General features: G+C 60.7%; 1 protein-coding gene across 19 annotated transcripts in view; it reads left to right on the top strand.

Moving 5' to 3' along the window:
- Positions 1-18,103, top strand: part of LOC120385046 (alpha-2-macroglobulin-like protein 1) — a 224,513-nt gene that overhangs the window by 57,047 nt on the left and 149,363 nt on the right. For 7 of the 19 annotated variants that reach the window (XM_039504138.1, XM_039504125.1, XM_039504123.1 and 4 more), the window contains exons 25-29: positions 947-1,028; positions 5,577-5,733; positions 6,972-7,046; positions 8,109-8,265; positions 9,823-10,034. The exons of 5 other annotated variants lie outside the window; for them this stretch is intronic. In XM_039504138.1, the coding sequence (XP_039360072.1) occupies positions 947-1,028; positions 5,577-5,733; positions 6,972-7,046; positions 8,109-8,265; positions 9,823-10,034 (683 nt within the window). Of the gene's footprint in view, positions 1-946; positions 1,029-5,576; positions 5,734-6,971; positions 7,047-8,108; positions 8,266-9,822; positions 10,035-10,787; positions 11,004-11,152; positions 11,278-15,462; positions 15,554-15,976; positions 16,046-16,492; positions 16,596-17,270; positions 17,313-17,654; positions 18,023-18,103 lie in introns of those variants that run through there. 7 more of the 19 variants (XM_039504140.1, XM_039504130.1, XM_039504137.1 and 4 more) reach the window with 3 other exon arrangements.

Below are 18,103 nucleotides of genomic sequence, written 5' to 3'. Positions count from 1 at the left end.
CAGCGCACAGTCAACTTGTGGAACTCTTTACCTGAGGCGGTTGTGAAGGCTAGGACTATAACAATGTTTAAAAGGGGACTGGATAAATTCATGGTGGCTAAGTCCATAAATGGCTATTAGCTAGGATGGGTAAGAATGGTGTCCCTAGCCTCTGTTCATCAGAGGATGGAGATGGATGGCAGGAGAGAGATCACTTGATCATTGCCTGTTGGGTTCACTCCCTCTGGGGCACCTGGCATTGGCCACTGTTGGTGGACAGATACTGGGCTAGATGGACCTTTGGTCTGACCCGGTACGGCCGTTCTTATGTTCTCCCCCCAGTTCCTCCCCCAGCCTTTGTCCTTTATCCAGTTTACCAGGCAGAGGTGTTACCTGGCCTCCAACCCTCCTCCTCGGTTCTCAGGTTACATGCTCAGGTATTCTCCCTTCCCCAGAACAGGTCGTCCCAGCACAACTCCCCTGCAACCTTCCCCGGTCAATACTCCCCACTCGGCATTCACATAACACATCGAGAACATTCCCACTTCGTCACATCGGGCCCTGTCCATGCCACCTCTGGGGCCTGAGTTCCAGTCCAGCCCCAGATCAGGGCCCTGGCTGGCTCTGGGGGTCAGGGAATGAGATCCTTGGCCTTTCCTCTCTGAGGCCCAGGTCATAAGGACTGTTAGACTCAGGGTTGAGGGAACCGGAGAGGAGCCCTTTCCCCTCTAAGGGACGCTGGTTGGGATCCAGCCCCAGGTCGGGGCGCTAGAGCATTTGGGGGATCGGGGCCCTATTCAGCCTTAACTCCATCCCCCTATTCAAACCGACCCCTGGAATCTCTGAGTCTCAGCGCCGTGGGGGAGGGGAGGGCTAGCGGGCCCTACGGGGCGCAGGCTTGGGGGTGGATTCTAGCCCCTGGGGGTGAGCGGATCCAGAACTCGCTGTCTCTCTCCTGTCCCCACAGGCTACCAGCGTGAGCTACTCTATAAGCACAACGACGGCTCTTACAGCGCCTTTGGGGAGAGCGACGCCACGGGCAACACCTGGTGAGGGGCCGCACGGCACGGGCAAGTCAGGGCTCTGGGTGGGCAGGGCCTACCGGGCTGCAGCCTGACCCCCAGCCCCACTGCTATTCCAGTCCTGCTCCCCACACAGCTCTGCCCCTCGTACTCACTCCAACCCTCCACCCCCCTGTCACGGAGTATGGGGGAGTCAGGCCCTGTACCCCTCTTCCTGGGACTCACAGTGACTCTCAGCCAGCCAGTAAAACAGAAGGTTTATTGGACAACAGGAATGCAGGCTACAGCAGAGCTTGTGGGCACAACCAGGACCCCTCAATCTGGTCCTTCTGGGGGTTCAGGAAGCTTAGTCCCCAGCTTGGGATTCCCTAAATTCCACCACCCAGCCCCAAACCGAAACTGAACTAACTCCCTCCAGCAGGCTCCTTACTTTGTCCAGCTTCCTGGGCAAAGGTGCTGACACCCCTCCCCGCTGCCTGGCTCAGATTACAGGCTCAGGTCCTGTCTCTCACCTAAAGTCATCCCCGGCTCTCCCATCCCCCACACAGACAGCCCCTACTCCATCACATCTCTCCCCCCTTCGAGACTGAACTGAGCGGGGTCACTGCCCAGTGACCCAGGGAAGTTCGGGGCCCCCTCTCCGGGACAACGCATCCACTATCAGGTTGGCACTTCCCTTCACATGGACCACGGCCATGTCATAGTCCTGCAGGAGCAGGCTCCACCTCAGGAGCTTGACGTTGGCTCCTTTCATCTGGTGCAGCCAGGTCAGGGGAGAGTGGTCGGTGTAAACGGTGAAGTGGCGCCCAAAGAGATATGGCTCCAGTTTCTTCAGGGCCCACACCATGGCCAGGCATTCCTTCTCGATGGCCGCGTAGTTCTGCTCCCGGGGTAGCAACTTCTTGCTCAGGTACACGATGGGGTGTCTCTCCCCCTTTTCATCCTCCTGCATCAACACCGCCCCCAGGCCCGTGTCTGAGGCGTCGGTAAACACCATAAAGGGCTTGTCAAAATCTGGGTTTGCCAGAACTGGGCCGCTAACCAGAGTTTCCATCAGCGCCCGGAGAGCCTGCTGGCACTGCTCGGTCCTTGTCTGGCTTCCCCTTCTTGCACAGCTCAGTGATGGGGGCAGCTATGGCGCTAAAGTGGGGCATGAACCTACGATAGTACCCCGTTATCCCAATAAAGGCCTGGACCTGCTTTTTGGTTTGGGGAGCGGGCCAGTCTCTGATCACCTCCACCTTGGCTGGTTCTGGCTTTAGGCAGCTGTTCCCCACCCGATGGCCCAGGTAAGATACTTCAGCCATCTCCACCTTGCACTTCTCAGCCTTTACGGTTAACCCAGCCTCCCGGAGTCGGTCCAGCACTTGTTTAACCTGGGACACGTGGTCCTCCCAGGTCCGGCTAAAGACGCAGATGTCATCGATATACGCCACGGCAAAACTCTCCATTCCCCTCAGTAGCTGATCCAAAAGGCGCTGGAAGGTGGCTTGTGCTCCCTTGAGGCCGAAGGGCAGGGTCAGAAACTCGTAGAGTCCCAGAGTGGTGATAAAGGCCGATTTCAGCCTGCGTCCAGCGGCACTTGCCAGTAGCCCTTGTAAGATCCATGGTGGTGAGGTACCGAGCACCTCCCAGCTTGTCTAGGAGCTCATCAGGCCTGGGCATGGGGTAGGCATCAGATACGGTGATTGCATTGAGCTTTCGATAGTCCACACAGAACCAGATTGACCCATCCCTTTTGGGGACCAGAACCACTGGCGAGGCCCAAGGTCTGGAAGATGGCTGGATCACCCCCAAAGCCAGCATGTCCCTGACCTCTCTTTCTAGGTCCTGGGCAGTTTTCCCGGTGACTCGAAAAGGGGAGCATCTTATAGGAGGATGTGACCCGGTCTCCACCCGGTGGACAGTCAAATTAGTACGTCCAGGCTGGCTGGAAAACAGCTGTCAGTATAGATGCAGCACCCCTCTGATCTCAGCGTGCTGGGCCAGGGTAAGCTGATCAGAGAGTTGAATTGCCTCCAGGGGGGAACCAGCTTTTGTCCCAGGGGATAGATCCACTAAAGGGTCATCTCCCTGCTCTTCCCAATGTCCACACACGGCCACCACCACATTCCCCCATCATAGTATGGCTTCATCATATTAACATGGTACACCCGGCGGTGATGTGCCTGGTTAGACAGCTCCACCACATAGTTTACCTCATTTAGTTGCTTGACAACCTTGAAAGGCCCTTCTCAGGCGGCCTGGAGTTTGTTCTTTCTCATGGGGATGAGAACCATCACGTGATCCCCGGTGGCGATGGCGTGGGCCCGCGCCATGTGGTCATACCAGACCTTCTGCTTCCTCTGGGCTCGGGCCAGATTCTCCCTGGCCAGGCCCATGAACTCAGCAAGTCTTTCCTGGATGGTCAGGACATACTCCACCACTGACTCTCCATTGGGAATGGTCTTCCCCTCCCATTCATCTCTGATCAGGTCCAGGGGCCCCCTTACCCGCCTTCCATATAACAGTTCGAAAGGCAAAAACCCGGTAGATTTCTGGGGTACCTCCTGGTACGCGAACAGCAGGTGAGGTAAGTACTTGTCCCAGTCCTGTGGGTTCTGGTGCATAAATGTTTTTAGCATCATCTTTAGCGTCCCGTTGAACCTTTCCACCAGCCCGTTGGACTGGGGGTGATACGCTGAGGCCCAGTTGTGCCAGACCCCACATTTCTCCCACAAGCACCGGAGCAGGGCCGACATGAAGTTGGACCCCTGGTCCGTTAAGACTTCCTTGGGGAACCCCACCCGACTGAAAATGGTCAGCAGTGCATCTGCCACGGTGTCTGCTTCGGTAGAGGACAAGGCCACCGCCTCGGGGTAGCGAGTGTCGAAATCTACCATCACCAGAATGTATTCTTTCCCTGACCGGGTCGTCTTGCTGAGAGGTCCCACTATGTCCATGGCCACCTTCTGGAAAGGTTCTTCTATGATGGGTAAAGGCCTCAAAGCCGCTTTCCCCTTGTCCCGGGCCTTCCCCACCCGCTGGCAGGGGTCACAGGATCGGCAGTGCTGTCGGACATGGGTAAAGACCCCAGGCCAGTAAAAGTTCCGTAGCAGCCTCTGCCTGGTGCACCTGATTCCCTGGGGCCCTGCGAGAGGGATGTCATGGGCCAGGTACAGGAGCTTGTGGCGAAACTTCTGGGGAACCACCAGCTGCCTCCTGATCCCCCATGACTCTACTTCCCCGGGCGGAGCCCATTCTCGGTACAGGAACCCCTTCTCCCACAGGAACCTCTCCTTGCAACCTCTCCTCATGGACTGTAACGCACTGAGGTCGGCCAGGTCCCTTGGCCTCCGCAAGGAGGGATCTTTCTGCAACTCAGCCTGGAACTCAGCAGTTGGGACAGAGATGGGGACCTGCTCCCTTCTGCTGGCTGGGTCTGAGGCTGCAGCCTCTCTGAGCCGTGTCCCTGGGCGTTCCCCTTGGGAGGGGGTTCTCCCTATTCCCCCTTTGGGAGGTCCCAGGGTGACTCTCTCTCTGCATCGCAGCAGGTCTGTTCCTTTGGGACTACTCCCTGCTACCCCCCGACCGGCTCTTCACAAAGTCATCAGCCAGCCGCCCTGCATGTCGCGGGTTCTCTGGCTTTTGGTCCCTCAACCACAGCCTCAGGTCGGGTGGGCACCGTTCATACAGTTGCTCCAGTACCAGCAGTCTAACCAGGTCACACTTAAGGCGCTTAGCATACATCTTCCTGCTGGCCACTCGCAGGCCTGGGTGCTCACTGCTCCCCTCGGTTTCGAGGGAGACCCCTAGCATGCCAGTCCTTCTTGAGGTCACCACCTCTCTGCCAGGGTCGAGCTGCAGACTCCTCCGCCCCAGCACCGCTCACTGCAATCCCCCGGGAGACCCTGTTACTGCAAAAGTCCTTCTCACTGGGCACACGCTCCCAGGGGTTAATCACCCCTACAATCGTCCCTTCGTTTTACTGCTCCCCAGTCACTTACTGCAGGAAGCACCGTCCATGGGGTGCATTCGATCCCACCGCTACCACCAGTTGTCACGGAGTGTGGGGGAGTCAGGCCCTGCACCCCTCTTCCTGGGACTCACAGTGACTCTCAGCCAGCCAGTAAAACAGAAGGTTTATTGGACAACAGGAACGCAGGCTACAGCAGAGCTTGTAGGCACAACCAGGACCCCTCAATCTGGTCCTTCTGGGAGTTCAGGAAGCTTAGTCCCCAGCTTGGGATTCCCTGAATTCCACCACCCAGCCCAAAACTGAAAACTGAACTAATTCCCTCCAGCAGCCCCCTTCTTTTGTCCAGCTTCCCAGGCAAAGGTGCTGACACCCCTCCCCCTTGCCTGGCTCAGATTAGTGGCTCAGGTCCTGCCTCTCACCTAAAGTCATCCCCGGCTCTCCCATCCCCCACACAGACGGTCCCTACTCCATCACACCCCCATTCCTGTTCTGGGCTCCCCTGACAGCTCTGCTCACCCCCACAATGCTGACCCTCAGCCCCAGCCCCCACGCACCTCCCTCCTGGCCCGCAGCATCTCCTGCAGCGTGTCCTTCTGACGGGGTCTCTCCCCGCCCAGGCTGACGGCCTTCGTTCTCAAGTCCTTTGGCCAGGCCAGGCCCTACATCTCCATCGACAAGAAGCACCTAAAAGACGCCCTAAGGTGGCTGCAGCGTCACCAGCTGGAGAGCGGCTGCTTCCGCAGTGTGGGGAAGCTGTTGAACAACGCCCTGCAGGTGGGAGGCTGGGGGCACAGGCTGATGACATGGGGGAGGGGGGGAGTCGGGGGACAACCTGGGAAAGGGGGTGGGGGCCCCTCAGGGCAGCTGGTTGTTGTGACCCGTTTCGGGTTGGGGGATTTCCCTGGGTTTTTAGCAACGTCTGAAAGGCTGGAACGGCCGGGGCAGCGGGTTATTGCACCGAACGAGGGAGCAGCCCTGGCCCAGCCCCCCCTGGCTCCTGCACAGGCCAGTCTCCCTGCGGGCACTGAGCAGACCCTGCACTCTTTGCCTGGCATGGAGAGCCTGAGGGGCAGGGCCCAGCCCTGAAGTCATGTGACTCCCACAACTCCCCACACGGCTCAGTCAGAAGGGCTGTTGCGGTGCATCATGGGAGATGTAGTCTGAAGGAGCCAAGTCCATGGGGGAGCAGGGGCACGAGGCCAGTCCAGCTGAAAGTTGAACCGGTTCGCAGTGGAAGGTTTCGGTTCAGGTCGCCCACCCGAGAGGCTGCGATTTGGGCCCTGCTGCCTCACTGCAGAATGTTGCGTTTTCATTTTCCCAAAGGAAATTGAAACGTTTCAGCAAAAGTAACGTTTTCCTGCAGAGTTTTGATTTTGTGGAAACTGCATCGTCTGTCGAGAAATAAGTTCAGCAGGAAATTCCCACCCAGCTCGAGTCACAGCCCAATTCCTGCCACTGCCCCTGAGTTTGCAGGAAGCTGGGACTCTCCGGGAGGGGCAAGGGCTGTACCCGGCTGTTTTGGGAGCGAGAAGGAGACAAATCTTAGGCCAAGTCCAGATTCCTGCACGGGGACTATTTAATGAGCAGGAACTTGCCCAGTGAGGGGTAAATCCCTTAGCCTCCCAGAAACGGCCCCTGGTCTTCACAGGAAAACTGGCAAATGTCAGTTCAAACCAACTTCCCAACCTCTGGTTCCAGGGTGGATCAGATAGGATTTTGTACTGAAATTTTATACAGCCTTGAAAATGGATCAGCTACCGCCTTTCCCTATAACAAATCTGTGGAACTCACTGCCACAGTGAGTGGCTGATACAACTGGGGGCAGCTGCTCGGGATCCAGATGGGCCTGGCAGGACCCAGCAGGAGGCAGGACCCAAATCCAGCCACTCGGAGCGCTGGAGCCGGGTCGTCTCTGTCCCAATGGGCCTGTCCTGGGCAGCGGCTCACCTGCTCCTGGCAACATGCCCTGCAGCTCTGTCTGAGCCAGCTCCCGGTGTCTCCATCCCTCTCAGGGCGGCGTGGTGGATGAGCTCTCTCTCTCAGCGTATATCACGGCAGCGCTGCTGGAGCTGGGGCAGCCGCTCACGGTGAGGCCAAGCCCGGCTGTCCCAGGGGAGGAGCCAGCAGCTGGGGGGGGGAATTGGAGATTGTTGGTGACAGTGAGGGGGGAGTTAGTGACAGGGAAGGATTTGGGGTGAGATGGGGAGCTGGGGGTTGGCACCAGGAGGGATTTGGGGTGAGATGGGGGAGCTGTATGGGGTTGGTACCAGGGAGGGATTTGGGGTGAGGTGGGGGAGCTGTGGGGGGTTGGTACCAGGGAGGGATTTGGGGTGAGGTGGGGGAGCAGTGGGGGGTTGGCACCAGGGAGGGATTTGGGGTGAGATGGGGGAGTTGTGGGGGGTTGGTACCAGGGAGGGATTTGGGGTGCTGTTGGAGGCAGTGGGGAGAGGAGTTGATACTGGGAGGCAGGTCAGGGAGAGGTTGGGATGGGGACAGTGGGTCAGGGAATCAGAAAGATTCAGCGACTTGGCCAGTTTCTGGATCTGGGTCTGGCTCTTGGGGGATCAGGGCATGGCTTGGGCAAACTGGTCCCAGGGCACAGGTGGCAGTAGCAACAGATGGGTGACAGCTCTCTGCCTGGTGGAACATTATTAAAGCCCCATGGGGTGGGTGCCGGGGGACACACTCAGGCGCAGAGGGTCTCTTATGGCCAGCTCAGCCTGACGGGGAGTCTGTTCGGTGTCTAGTGCTCGGGGGAGGGGGTCTGGCGAGGTTTGTGGGGCACAGGGTGCGGGTGGAGGGGATGGATCGGGGAGGTGACGACAGGCTGGCGGGAGGGTAGGGACGCCCGGCGCCTGGGTTGGTTGCCGGGGGACATACCCAGGCGCGGGGCGTCTCCTCTGGCCGGCTCAGCCTGACGGGGAGTCTGTTCGGTGTCTAGCGCTCGGGGGAGGGGGTCTGGTGAGGTTTGTGGGGCGCAGGGTGCAGGTGGCGGTGGGGGGATGAGTCGGGGGAGGTGACGACAGGCTGGTGGGAGGGGGTGTTAGGGCCCCATGGGGTGGATGCCGGGGGACACACCCAGGCGCGGGGCGTCTCCTCTGGCTGGTTCAGCCTGACGGGGAGTCTGTTCGGTGTCTTCCCCGTCCCAGGACCCCACGGTGACCAGGGCCCTCCAGTGCCTCCGGGAGTCGAGCACCAGCGACCTCTACACGCAGGCGCTGCTGGCCTACGCCTTCGGGCTGGCGGGGAGCACTGAGCTGCGGGACGCCCTCCTGCAGCGCCTGGCCCAGCACAGCGTCAGCGCCGGTACCGGCAGCACCTTGCTCTAGTGCTCCCCTCGCTGCCGGCCTCTGGGCCCAGGGCAGGGCCAGCTGCCCCCCACGGCCCTGCCCACCCAGGTGCCCCCTGCCCCGGGGCCGCCTCAGCCTGGCAGGGGAGCTGGGTCTCCATGGCCCAGTCAGTCCGTGGTCTCTGCTGAGGCTGCCAGCGAGGGGCTGACGCGCCGGGCTCTGTCGTGGGGACACTTCTCCCCTCAGAGCTGGAGTGAGATCGTCCCGCCATTTCCCAGGGCCCAGCGCACGGAGCGAAGGGGGGCGAGGCTGGGTCGCTGCCAGCCTGGGGGGATCGGAGCTGAGAGCCTAGAGGGGCACAGCCCCATGTCCCAACCCAGCCCTCTAAAACGCCCGGGGCCAGGAGCGTGATGGGTCCAGTGGGCTCAGACCCTGTGGGGCAGGGCCTTGCGTAGGCAGCTCCCAAGGGGAACGGAGCGTAACCGAGCCCTGGGGAGATGCCACAGGATCCCAGCCCCCATCCTGTGTTGGGGACATCCCAGCTGGGGAGTCCCTGCCTGAGGCTTCTCGGCTTGGCCTGGCTAATGCTGGGAGGGGACAGTCTGCCCTGGGCCAGGGCTCGCTAGGCCCTGCCGTCTCTGGGAGAGGTGGTTGTACAGGGAAGCAGATCTCTGGGTGCCCCCTTATCTGCACCATGTGCCCCCCATGGACCCATGGGAGGCTTCCCGTCCCCCAGCTCCAGTTCCCCCAGCCTGTCCCTGCACAGATGCCCTTGGGTTTGTGGTGCTGTGAGCGATGCAGCCTGGGGCCAGCTCCCCATAGGGCAAGAGGTCCCATGGGTGGCCTGAGGCCCACTGGGAGAACGGCTGGGGACACAGGACGTGGCGCTGCCCCGTGTCGGTGCTGAGCTGAAGGAGCCCTTGGCATGAGGCCAGGGGGCGCTGGGAGTCCCAGGTTGGGGCCCTCACACTCATCATGAACACGCCCCAGTGATCTCTGTGTGTCTCCTAGGCCCCATTCAATCTCAGACTGAGCTGTGCTCCTAGGGGTGCACTGAGGGCCTGTTGGACTCTGGACTGAAACAGCCCTCGGGTGATGGTCCCGTCTTCAGGATCCCAGGGATCACTCAGGAGAGGGGTGTTAACCTGGCATCAGCTCTGCCCCCTGCCCTTTGCCTGGGTCTGGCTCAGGGCAGGGGCCAAACTAACACAGGGGATCTCTGCCCCCCTCTAGTGACTACACCCCAGAGAGCTTTAGCGGGTGGCTGGAGCCGGCGAGCCTCCTGGGCTCAGCTTGTAGCTCGGGCAGCAGAGGCTCAGGGGTTTCGAGTCAGAGATCCAAGGTTCAGTCCCTGCTGACGCCACACCCAGGGGGTGTCGTGTTACACTTCTGTACCCCTCCTGTGCACTGTGAATCACCTGCCGTGTCCTGCCCCAGAGGTGGCTGCATTCAGTGGGGAGCAGGAGTCTCTCTAGCCTGGGAAACTCCTGAGGCCCCTTTGGAAAGCAAACAGGTGACCCACTGTGTTGTAACTGCAACTGTGGGGCTGCCCTTCCCTCGGCCCCTCTCCTAGGGGGACAGCTCCACTGGCAGAGAAAGGTGAAGGCCCTGCCCAGCCCCTATGGGAACCAGGCCCCGTCAGCGGAGGTGGAGATGACGGCTTACGTGCTCCTGGCCTATCTCTCCCTGCCCAATGTGTCTGCTGCTGACATGGCAATTGCCGCCCAGATCGTCCGCTGGCTCAGCAAGCAGCAGAACCCCTACGGGGGCTTCGCCTCCACGCAGGTAACACCCCTGCCCTTGGGCAAACCAGTGCTGGGGGCCTGGTGGAGGAAGGGGCTGTGATGAACTGGGAATGTTCTTAGTATTCTTTGAATGCTGAGGGAGGAGTGTTGGCCTGGGAAGGCTGCAGGGGAGTTTTGCTGGGACTGGCTGCATTGGGGATGGGAGACTGTCCTTGAGGGAGGCTACCTGAGCATGTAACGTGAGATCCCAGGAGGAGGGTTGGAGGCCAGGGAACAACCTCTGCCCGGGAAACTGGACTGGTTGGGGAGGAGCCAGGGGGAGGCTGAGTGAGAGGCTGGAGGGAGTTTCAGTTTGGAGCTGGCTGGGAAAATGGAGGGGAGCCCGGATGGGGCTCTGACCTCCCAACGGGGCTCTAGCCTCCCTGGGGCCCCCCAAGAGGGACCTAACTGAGGGGTCCTGTTGTCTCTACCTGCAAGGCTTGTGATCTAAATAAACCTGTTTTACTGGCCGGCTGAGAGTCATGGTGAAGTGCAGGAAGCCGGGGGTGCAGGGCCCGGTCTCCCCCCACACTCCGTGACAGGGGCCAGAAGCACCCCAGGGGCTGCATCTCCGCAGTTGAGCCAGGACCCTTCCTGGGAGAGGGATTCCTGGGTGCAGAGCCCCCTGCCCTCAGGGGCTGGGAACCAGGGTCCCGGTGTCAGCGCCCCGGAGGGTCCCGATCCTGCTGCAGTGAGTCTGAGCTGGGCTCCTCTCCCCAGAGCGTGACAGCAGCTCGGTGACTCTCCTCCCCAGGACACGGTGGTGGCCCTGCAGGCCCTGGCCAAATACGCAGCCCTGACGTACAGCGCGAGCGGGGCTGTGTCGGTGACGGTGAGCTCCCAGGCCGGGGCCCGGCAGCAATTCCACGTGGACAACGCCAACCGGCTGGTGCTGCAGCGAGCGGCCGTGCAGGAGATCCCCGGGCAGTACACGGTGCGGGCCAGCGGCAAGGGCTGTGTCTTTGTGCAGGTGAGTGCAGGAGCCCCTGGGGCCCAGCCGGCCCAGCGGTGACTGGCTGTGCCCTTGCCCTGCCCCACGGCGCCTGGCTCTGGGCCCAGGCTCTGATCTGCGGTGGCGGATGCAGCAGGCTCTGCCCCAACCTCTTGCTTGTCTCCCAGCTGACTCTGCGCTACAACGTGCCACCCCCAAAGAGCGCTGCGACCTTTGACCTGCGGGTGGAGACGGAGCCGAAGGAGTGCACTGAGAGTGCCACATCCCGCTTCAGCCTCGTGCTGCATGCCCGGTATGAGCCCCAGCCCCCACCCCCGCTGGGAGCGAGCGCCCGGGGGCAGGGGCAGGCCCCAGGCAGCAGGGAAATTGCCAGGGCAGAGCCGTCCCACTGCAGGAATCGATCGCCGGGGGAGCCATCCCCCCACAGGGCTCGGGGCAGAGGCGGGGGCCCCTTGGAATGTGCCAGGGGCTAAAGGGCTGGTCCCGGGGCTGATCTAATGGACAGTCGGCTCCCAAGCAGCTCCTGGGGCCGGGACCCTTGCTGGGGAGCTCAGGGCTGGCCTGGGGCTAGCGGGGCTCACAGCCCAGAGCAGGCAGAGGCATTAGAGACGCCTGCAGGGCCGAGAGGACGGGCGACCTCTGTCACAGAGTCACTGGGCGATGCTCTGGAACTGCTCCCCGCAAAGCCAGTCAGGACTTTGGGGAGCCTCCTCTCCCTTGGAGCAGACTGTTTACAGGGCAAGAAGCTCACACGGCTTCATCTCCTGGGTTTCTCCTAGGAGCATTCAGCATATGCCCCTCCGTGCGCTTCCCACAGCGAGTCCGCCCAGGTGGGGTCCTGGGGAAGCCAGAGGGTCCTGCACCCCCACTTCGCAGTCAGACGTGACTCTTAGCCAGCCAGTAACACAGAGGTTTATTTAGGTGACAGGAACACAGTCCAAAACAGGTCTCGCCGGTACAGACAACAGGACCCCCCTTAATTAGGTCCATCTGGGGCCCCAGGGAGGCCACCACGCCACTGGAAGGCCCAAGCCCCCGTCGGGGCTCCTCTCCATTTCCCAGCCAGCTTCCAAAACTACCAAACCCCCTCCAGCCCCTCCTCTCTGGGCTTTACCTTGTCCCGGGCCTTCATCACCCTCTGGCAGGGGTCACAGGATCGGTAGTGCTGTCGGACATGAGTAAAGACCCCAGGCCAGTAAAAGTTCCATAGCAGCCTCTGCTGGGTTCCCTTGTGCCCTGAGAGGGGGATGTCATGGGCCCAGCACAGCAGCTGGCGGCGATACTTCCGGGGTACCACCAGCTGCCTCTTGATCCCCCGACTCCATTTTCCCTGGGGGAGCCCATTCTCGGTACAGGAGCCCCTTCTCCCACAGGAACCTTTTCCGGCAACCTCCCCCCATGGTCTGTACCACACTGAGGTCAGCCAGGTCCCTTATCTTCCGCAAGGATGGATCTTTCTGCAACTCGGCCTGGAACTCAGCAGCTGGGACAGGGATGGGCACCTGCTCTCTCTTGCCGGCTGGGTCTGAAGCCGCAGCCTCCTTGAGCTGTGACTCTGGGCATTCCCTCCACGCCAGGGTAGAGTCCTGCTCCTCGAGCAAGATACCCTTCCTGAGGTCAGGGCACAGTGTCCCGTGCAGGTTTGGGCTACGGGTCACGACCAGAGCCCCCTGGGGGTTGCTTGGCCAGTTCTCCATGTCCCCCACCATTAAAACCTCAGTGGGTAAATGGGGGTGCACCCCCACTTCCTTGGGGCCCTTCTTGTCCCCCCATTTCAAGTGTACCCTCGCCACGGGCACCTTGAATGGGGTCCCACCCACCCCTATCAGGGTCAGATAGGTGTTGGGCATCACCTGCTCTGGAGCTACCACATCGGGCCAGGCCAGCATGACCTCAGCGCACATGTCCCAGTATCCATAGACTTTCCTCCCATCCACCTCGAGGGGAACAAGGCACTCGCTCCACAGGGACAGCCCTGCGCCCACCCTGTAAATAGAAAACTTGATGTCCGGAGCATCCAGCTCTGCGGAGGAGTTGGCTTGGGGCCCTCCTCCCTCCTGAACAGTTGATAAGCTGCAAGCCCCCGTTGCCTGGGAAGCCTGCCCCTCGTCCGGCTGGGCCTTTACCCAGTTAACCCTCTGTGGGTCCAGGCTGCTCGGTCTGTACCTGAGCCTGGAGCACTGGGTCCGTGTGGCTACGGTAATAGCAGCCCATGTCCCATTGGTCCCCTCAAGCTGGCTGGTTGGACCTGACGCCAGATGTTCCCCTTGGGAGGGGGGTCTTCATGTTTCCCTTTTGGGAAGTCCCAGCGTCACTCTCTTGCTGCATCATGGCGGGCCTGTTCCTTTGGGACTCCTTCCAGCCACCCCCTGACCATCTCTTCACAAACTCATCGGCCAACTGCCCTACATGTCGCAGGTTCTCTGGCTTTTGGTCCCTCAACCACAGCCTCAGTTCGGATGGGCACCGCTCATACAGTTGCTCCAGTACCAGCAGTTTAACCAGGTCCCCCTTCGTCTGGGCCCCATCTGCCCACTTGCTGGCATATCCATCCATGCAGACGGCTAGTTGCAGATATGAGACCTCAGGGATTTTATCCTGACCCCGGAACCTTTCCCGGTACATCTCAGGAGTCAGCCCAAACTCACGCAACAGGGCCTGTTTGAATAGTTCATAGTCCCCTTTCTCCACCCCTTCCAGTTGGTGGTACAATGCCACGGCTTTGGAGTCCAGTAAGGGGTGAGAACCCGGAGCCTGTCCGCAGGATCTACCTGGTGCAGCTCACAGGCCGTCTCAAAGGCATCCAGGAAGTCATCCATGTCCTCCCACTCCTTACACTGGGCCAGGATGCACTTATCAAAGCTCCGCACAGTCCTGGGTCCCCCTCACTCACTGCAACCAGGGGCCCGCTGCTCCTCAGCCTCGCCAGCTCCAGCTCATGCTGACACTGTCTCTCTCCATGCTGCCTCTGTCTCTCTTTCTCCTCCAGCTCCTGCTGCCTTTGTCTCTCTTCGTGCTGCCTCTGTTTCTCATGATCCTCCATCTCTCTCATTTTTAGCTCTCTCCCCCATTTTAGCCGCTTCTGCTCCACGGATGCTAAGCATCGCCGGGGGGACCCTCTGCTGGCCGGGGGTGTTATGGTGCCCTCGGTATTTGCTGGGCCCCTTCCCACGCTTCCCCTAGGCATAGGAAGAAGGGATCTTGGGAAGCCCTCAGCAGCTGGCTGACCACTCCCAGAGGGGACAGACATTGGTGCCTGTGCTGCATCTGCCAGGCTGCTTCCCTCAGAGACAGGGATCAGTTCATTCACGCGATCTCCCTCCTCCAACTGGGCAATCAGCTGGTCTTTGGTGAGCCTCCCACTGCGCAGCCCCCTCTGCTTGCACAGCTCCACCAGGTCATCCTTAAGCCACTTGGCATACATCTTCCTGCTGGCCACTCGCAGGCCGGGGTGCTCATTGCTCCCCACAGTTTCCAAGGAGATCCCTAGTGTGTCAGCCCTTCTTGAGGTCACCTCCTCTCTGCCAGGGTCGAGTGGCAGACTCCTCCGCCCCTGGAGCCGCTCGCTGCAATCCCCCGGGGGACCCTGTTACTGCAAAAGTCTTTCTCTCTGGTCACACACTCCCAGAGCTTAACCGCCCCCTGAAACCGTCTCTCTTTGAGCCTCCTTTGTTTTACTACTCCCCAGTCACTGTACTGCAAGCAGTGCCATTCACAGAGTGCAATACATCCCACCTCTACCACCAGTTGTCACAGAGTCCCCAGGCGATGCTCTGGAACTGCTCCCCACAAAGCCAGTCAGGACTTTGGGGAGCCTACTCTCCCTCGGAGCAGACTGTCTTCAGGGCAAGAAGCTCACACGTCTTCACCTCCTGGGTCTCTCCTAGGAGCATTCAGCATCCTCTGCCCCTCTGTATGCTTCCCACAGTGACTCCGCCCAGGCGGGGTCCTGGGGAAGCCACCGGGTCCTGCACTCCCCACTTCACAGTCAGACGTGACTCTTAGCCAGCCAGTAAAACAGAGGTTTATTTAGATGACAGGAACACAGTCCAAAACAGGTCTTGCCGGTACAGACAACAGGACCCCCTTTAGTTAGGTCCATCTGGGGACCCAGGGAGGCCACAGCCCCGCTGAGAGGCCCGAACCCCATTGGGACTTCCCTCCATTTTCCAGCCAGCTTCCAAAAACTACCAAACCTGCTCCAGTCCCTCCTCTCTGGGCTGTGTCTCTTTCCCGGGCCAGGAGGCCACCTGATCTCTTTGTTCACTCACACCTTTAGCATCCCCTTGCAGGGGAGAAGGGCCTGGACATTAGTTGCCAGGCAACAGAGGGTCGGCCATACCGGAGGCACCAACACAGTATTCAGAGGGAACATTAAGAACAGTCCCAGTTCATCACAGCCTCCCCTCCTCCCTCTACCCCCCTGGGGTCTGTATTCAGAGTAAACCCTGACCTCAGCGCACGGTTCCCATTGCAGGTACAACGGGGAGCGCCCAGCCACCAACATGGCCATCATCGAGGCCAAGCTGCCGTCCGGCTACACCCCCGTCAGGAGCTCCCTGCGGCAGGTGAGCTTCCCAGGGAGGAGAACAGGCCGGGCCAGTCACACAGCATGAAACCAGGGGCTGATCCATGGGAGAGAGCCCAGACCCCCAGGAGAGCACAGATTGCAGCTCTGACCCCCAGGGGGAGCTCCCCCTGCAGAGCCCTGCCCCCTGCCGTGGGGCACTGGGCAGCCCTGGGTCTCCCATCCAGTCACTGAGCAGGTCCTGACCCTGCTTAGCTCCCCTACAACACAACACCCATGTCTAGACTCCCGCCCCTCCCCCAGCGGACACCCAGTGCTCAGGTGTGACTGGCATGGGGGGTGGCAGCCAGGCCCCTCGGCCACGGGGGCATTTGGTGCCCCATGTCCCAGTCCCCAGCAGAGCAGTGACTCCAGCCCCAGCCCCTCCCTTCCTGGCTCAGCCGTTTCCTCCCTCTGCTCCTAGCTGGAGAAGCAGCCTTTGGTGAAGAGGCTGGAGGTGCAGAAGGACCAGGTGACGCTCTATCTGGACCAGGTGAGTGCAGGCGGCTGGGGGCTCGGGGGCCTGGTGTGAACGGGGAGGGCGTGTCCTGCCCTGGCTCCACCCCCATTACAGCTGCTCTCATGGGCTCTGTGTCACACACACGGCGAGGGGTCACTGAAATCTCCCCTGGTTCCAAGTGACCTGTTTCCATAAAGGACGGGGAGATGGGACCAGACCAGCCAAACCCCAGAGAGGGCCGTGAATGGAGCGATGGGGAGCTCAGGGTTGGGGAGGCTGGAGCTGGGACCTGAGTGTGATGAAAGGGGTCACATTTTGCAGGGGGGTGGAACAGGGATTCGGGGGGAGCATTTTCTCACTACTCCAGGCCGCAGGGGAAGGGGGAAGCGGCTGGGCCAGGCCGAGCCTCGGGGAGGAGGGGGTTCAAGCTGCCAGTGCAGCCGTTCAGCCCAGGCACTCGCTCTGTCGCTCTCTCGGTAGCTGACAAAGGAAGCGGCGAGTTTCACCTTCTCCCTGGAGCAGGATTTCCCTGTGAAGAATCTCAGAGCAGCCCCAGTGAGACTGTACGATTACTACGAGACGGGTGAGTCCCGCCCGAGATCCGCCCCCATTACAGCTACTCGCTAGGCTCTGTGCCACAGTCAGTGGCTGAGTGGGCATGTCCTGCGCTTGCTCCACCCCCATTACAGCTGTTCTCCTGGGCTCTGTGTCACACTCAGGGCATGGGGTCACTGAAATCTGCCCAGGATCCAAGTGCCCCATTTCCATAAATCCCACTCAGGTCAGAGCCTTCCCAGGTTTGATCTGTGGGGTCGCACACCGTGAGGGACACGGGAACCGTGTGCTCGTCGGGCTAGTGGGGAGGGTGCGGCTGGTGTAACTGGGGCCGTCCCAGCAGGAGCAGGTGAGTCCCGCCCCTTCAGGGCCCCCCACAGTTCCCTGCCATCCAGCTCCTCAGACACCCCCAGAATCCTTTGTGCTGGACCAGGAGGTGACAGGACGGTTTCCCTGGGTGTTTTCAGGGGCAACTCAGTGGTGATTTTTGGGCCCGTCTGACTTACTGGATTGGGGATGGGAGAGAGCGCACAGGCCCACTCAGACAACTGGGGGCGACCTCCCACTCCCTTCTAGGGCTCAGACCTACAGCAGGGATCCCCTGGGGCTGGGGGAACAGACTCTGCCTGTGTGGGATTGGGGGAGGGGTTCTCATCCCCCCACTGGGTCTCTCCTCCATTCCTTACATCCTTTGCTGTTGTAGGTGAACACACAGAGGCTGAGTACAGCGCCCCCTGCGGCTCAGGTAGGTGTGATGCACCCCCACACAACTCCAGTGCCTAAAGCTTTATGGGTGGGGGAGTCCATGGGCCGGAGAGGTCTGTGTGTGTTGTAGTTGGCAAAGGAGGGGGAGATGGGAGCATGGAACGCGCCAGGACCATGTGTGTGTGTGGGAGGGGGGGAGACATCTGGGGGAAGGGTCTATGTGGGGCACAAGGGAATCTGTCTTGAGGGCGGGGGTGACTCTGAGGGGAGAGTCTTATTGGGGGTTAGGGAGTCTGGGGGGCCGTGTCCACAGGTGTCTGCTGGGCGTGTGCGGGGGAGTGATTTTGATCCTGTCTCAGGGGATATTTGTGATTGTTTAAAGCCCCTGACGCCGACATGATGGAAAATTCCCGCTGAAGCCCCCACCCCTGCTGGGCAGCCGCCTCCCCTCCCATCCCAAGAGCCCCTTGCTGGCAGCCGACACCCCAGAATCGAGGGGGGCACAGACAGGCCTCGTCTCAGCTGCTGCTCTTCCCCGAACCAGCTGTATTATCCCCCTTAGCACCTTCTTCAGCCAACGCCTCCCCGTTCGCTCTGCAAACATCCCACCTGCTCTCCCATCTCTCAGCCCCCAGACCGGCCGCATGATCCCACCTGTCTGTTACACATGGGGACCAGTGACTGCAGTGGGGACCCCTGGGGTTTGCTGCCCCTCCTGCCTGGAGCGTCAGTGTAAAACAAAATACAAAAACCCACTTCTTTGTGAGGCTGTTTTGTCGCTTTGTGCCTGCCCTGCTGCTGCTCCTCACATGGCTCCTGTGCATCCTTAGA

The sequence above is a fragment of the Mauremys reevesii genome, linkage group 17 (assembly GCF_016161935.1).
Source record: "Mauremys reevesii isolate NIE-2019 linkage group 17, ASM1616193v1, whole genome shotgun sequence".
In the NCBI taxonomy this organism is placed as follows: Eukaryota; Metazoa; Chordata; order Testudines; family Geoemydidae; genus Mauremys; species Mauremys reevesii.
The sequence above is the reverse complement of the archived record's forward strand: the minus strand, read 5'-3'. Positions and strand labels throughout refer to the sequence as shown.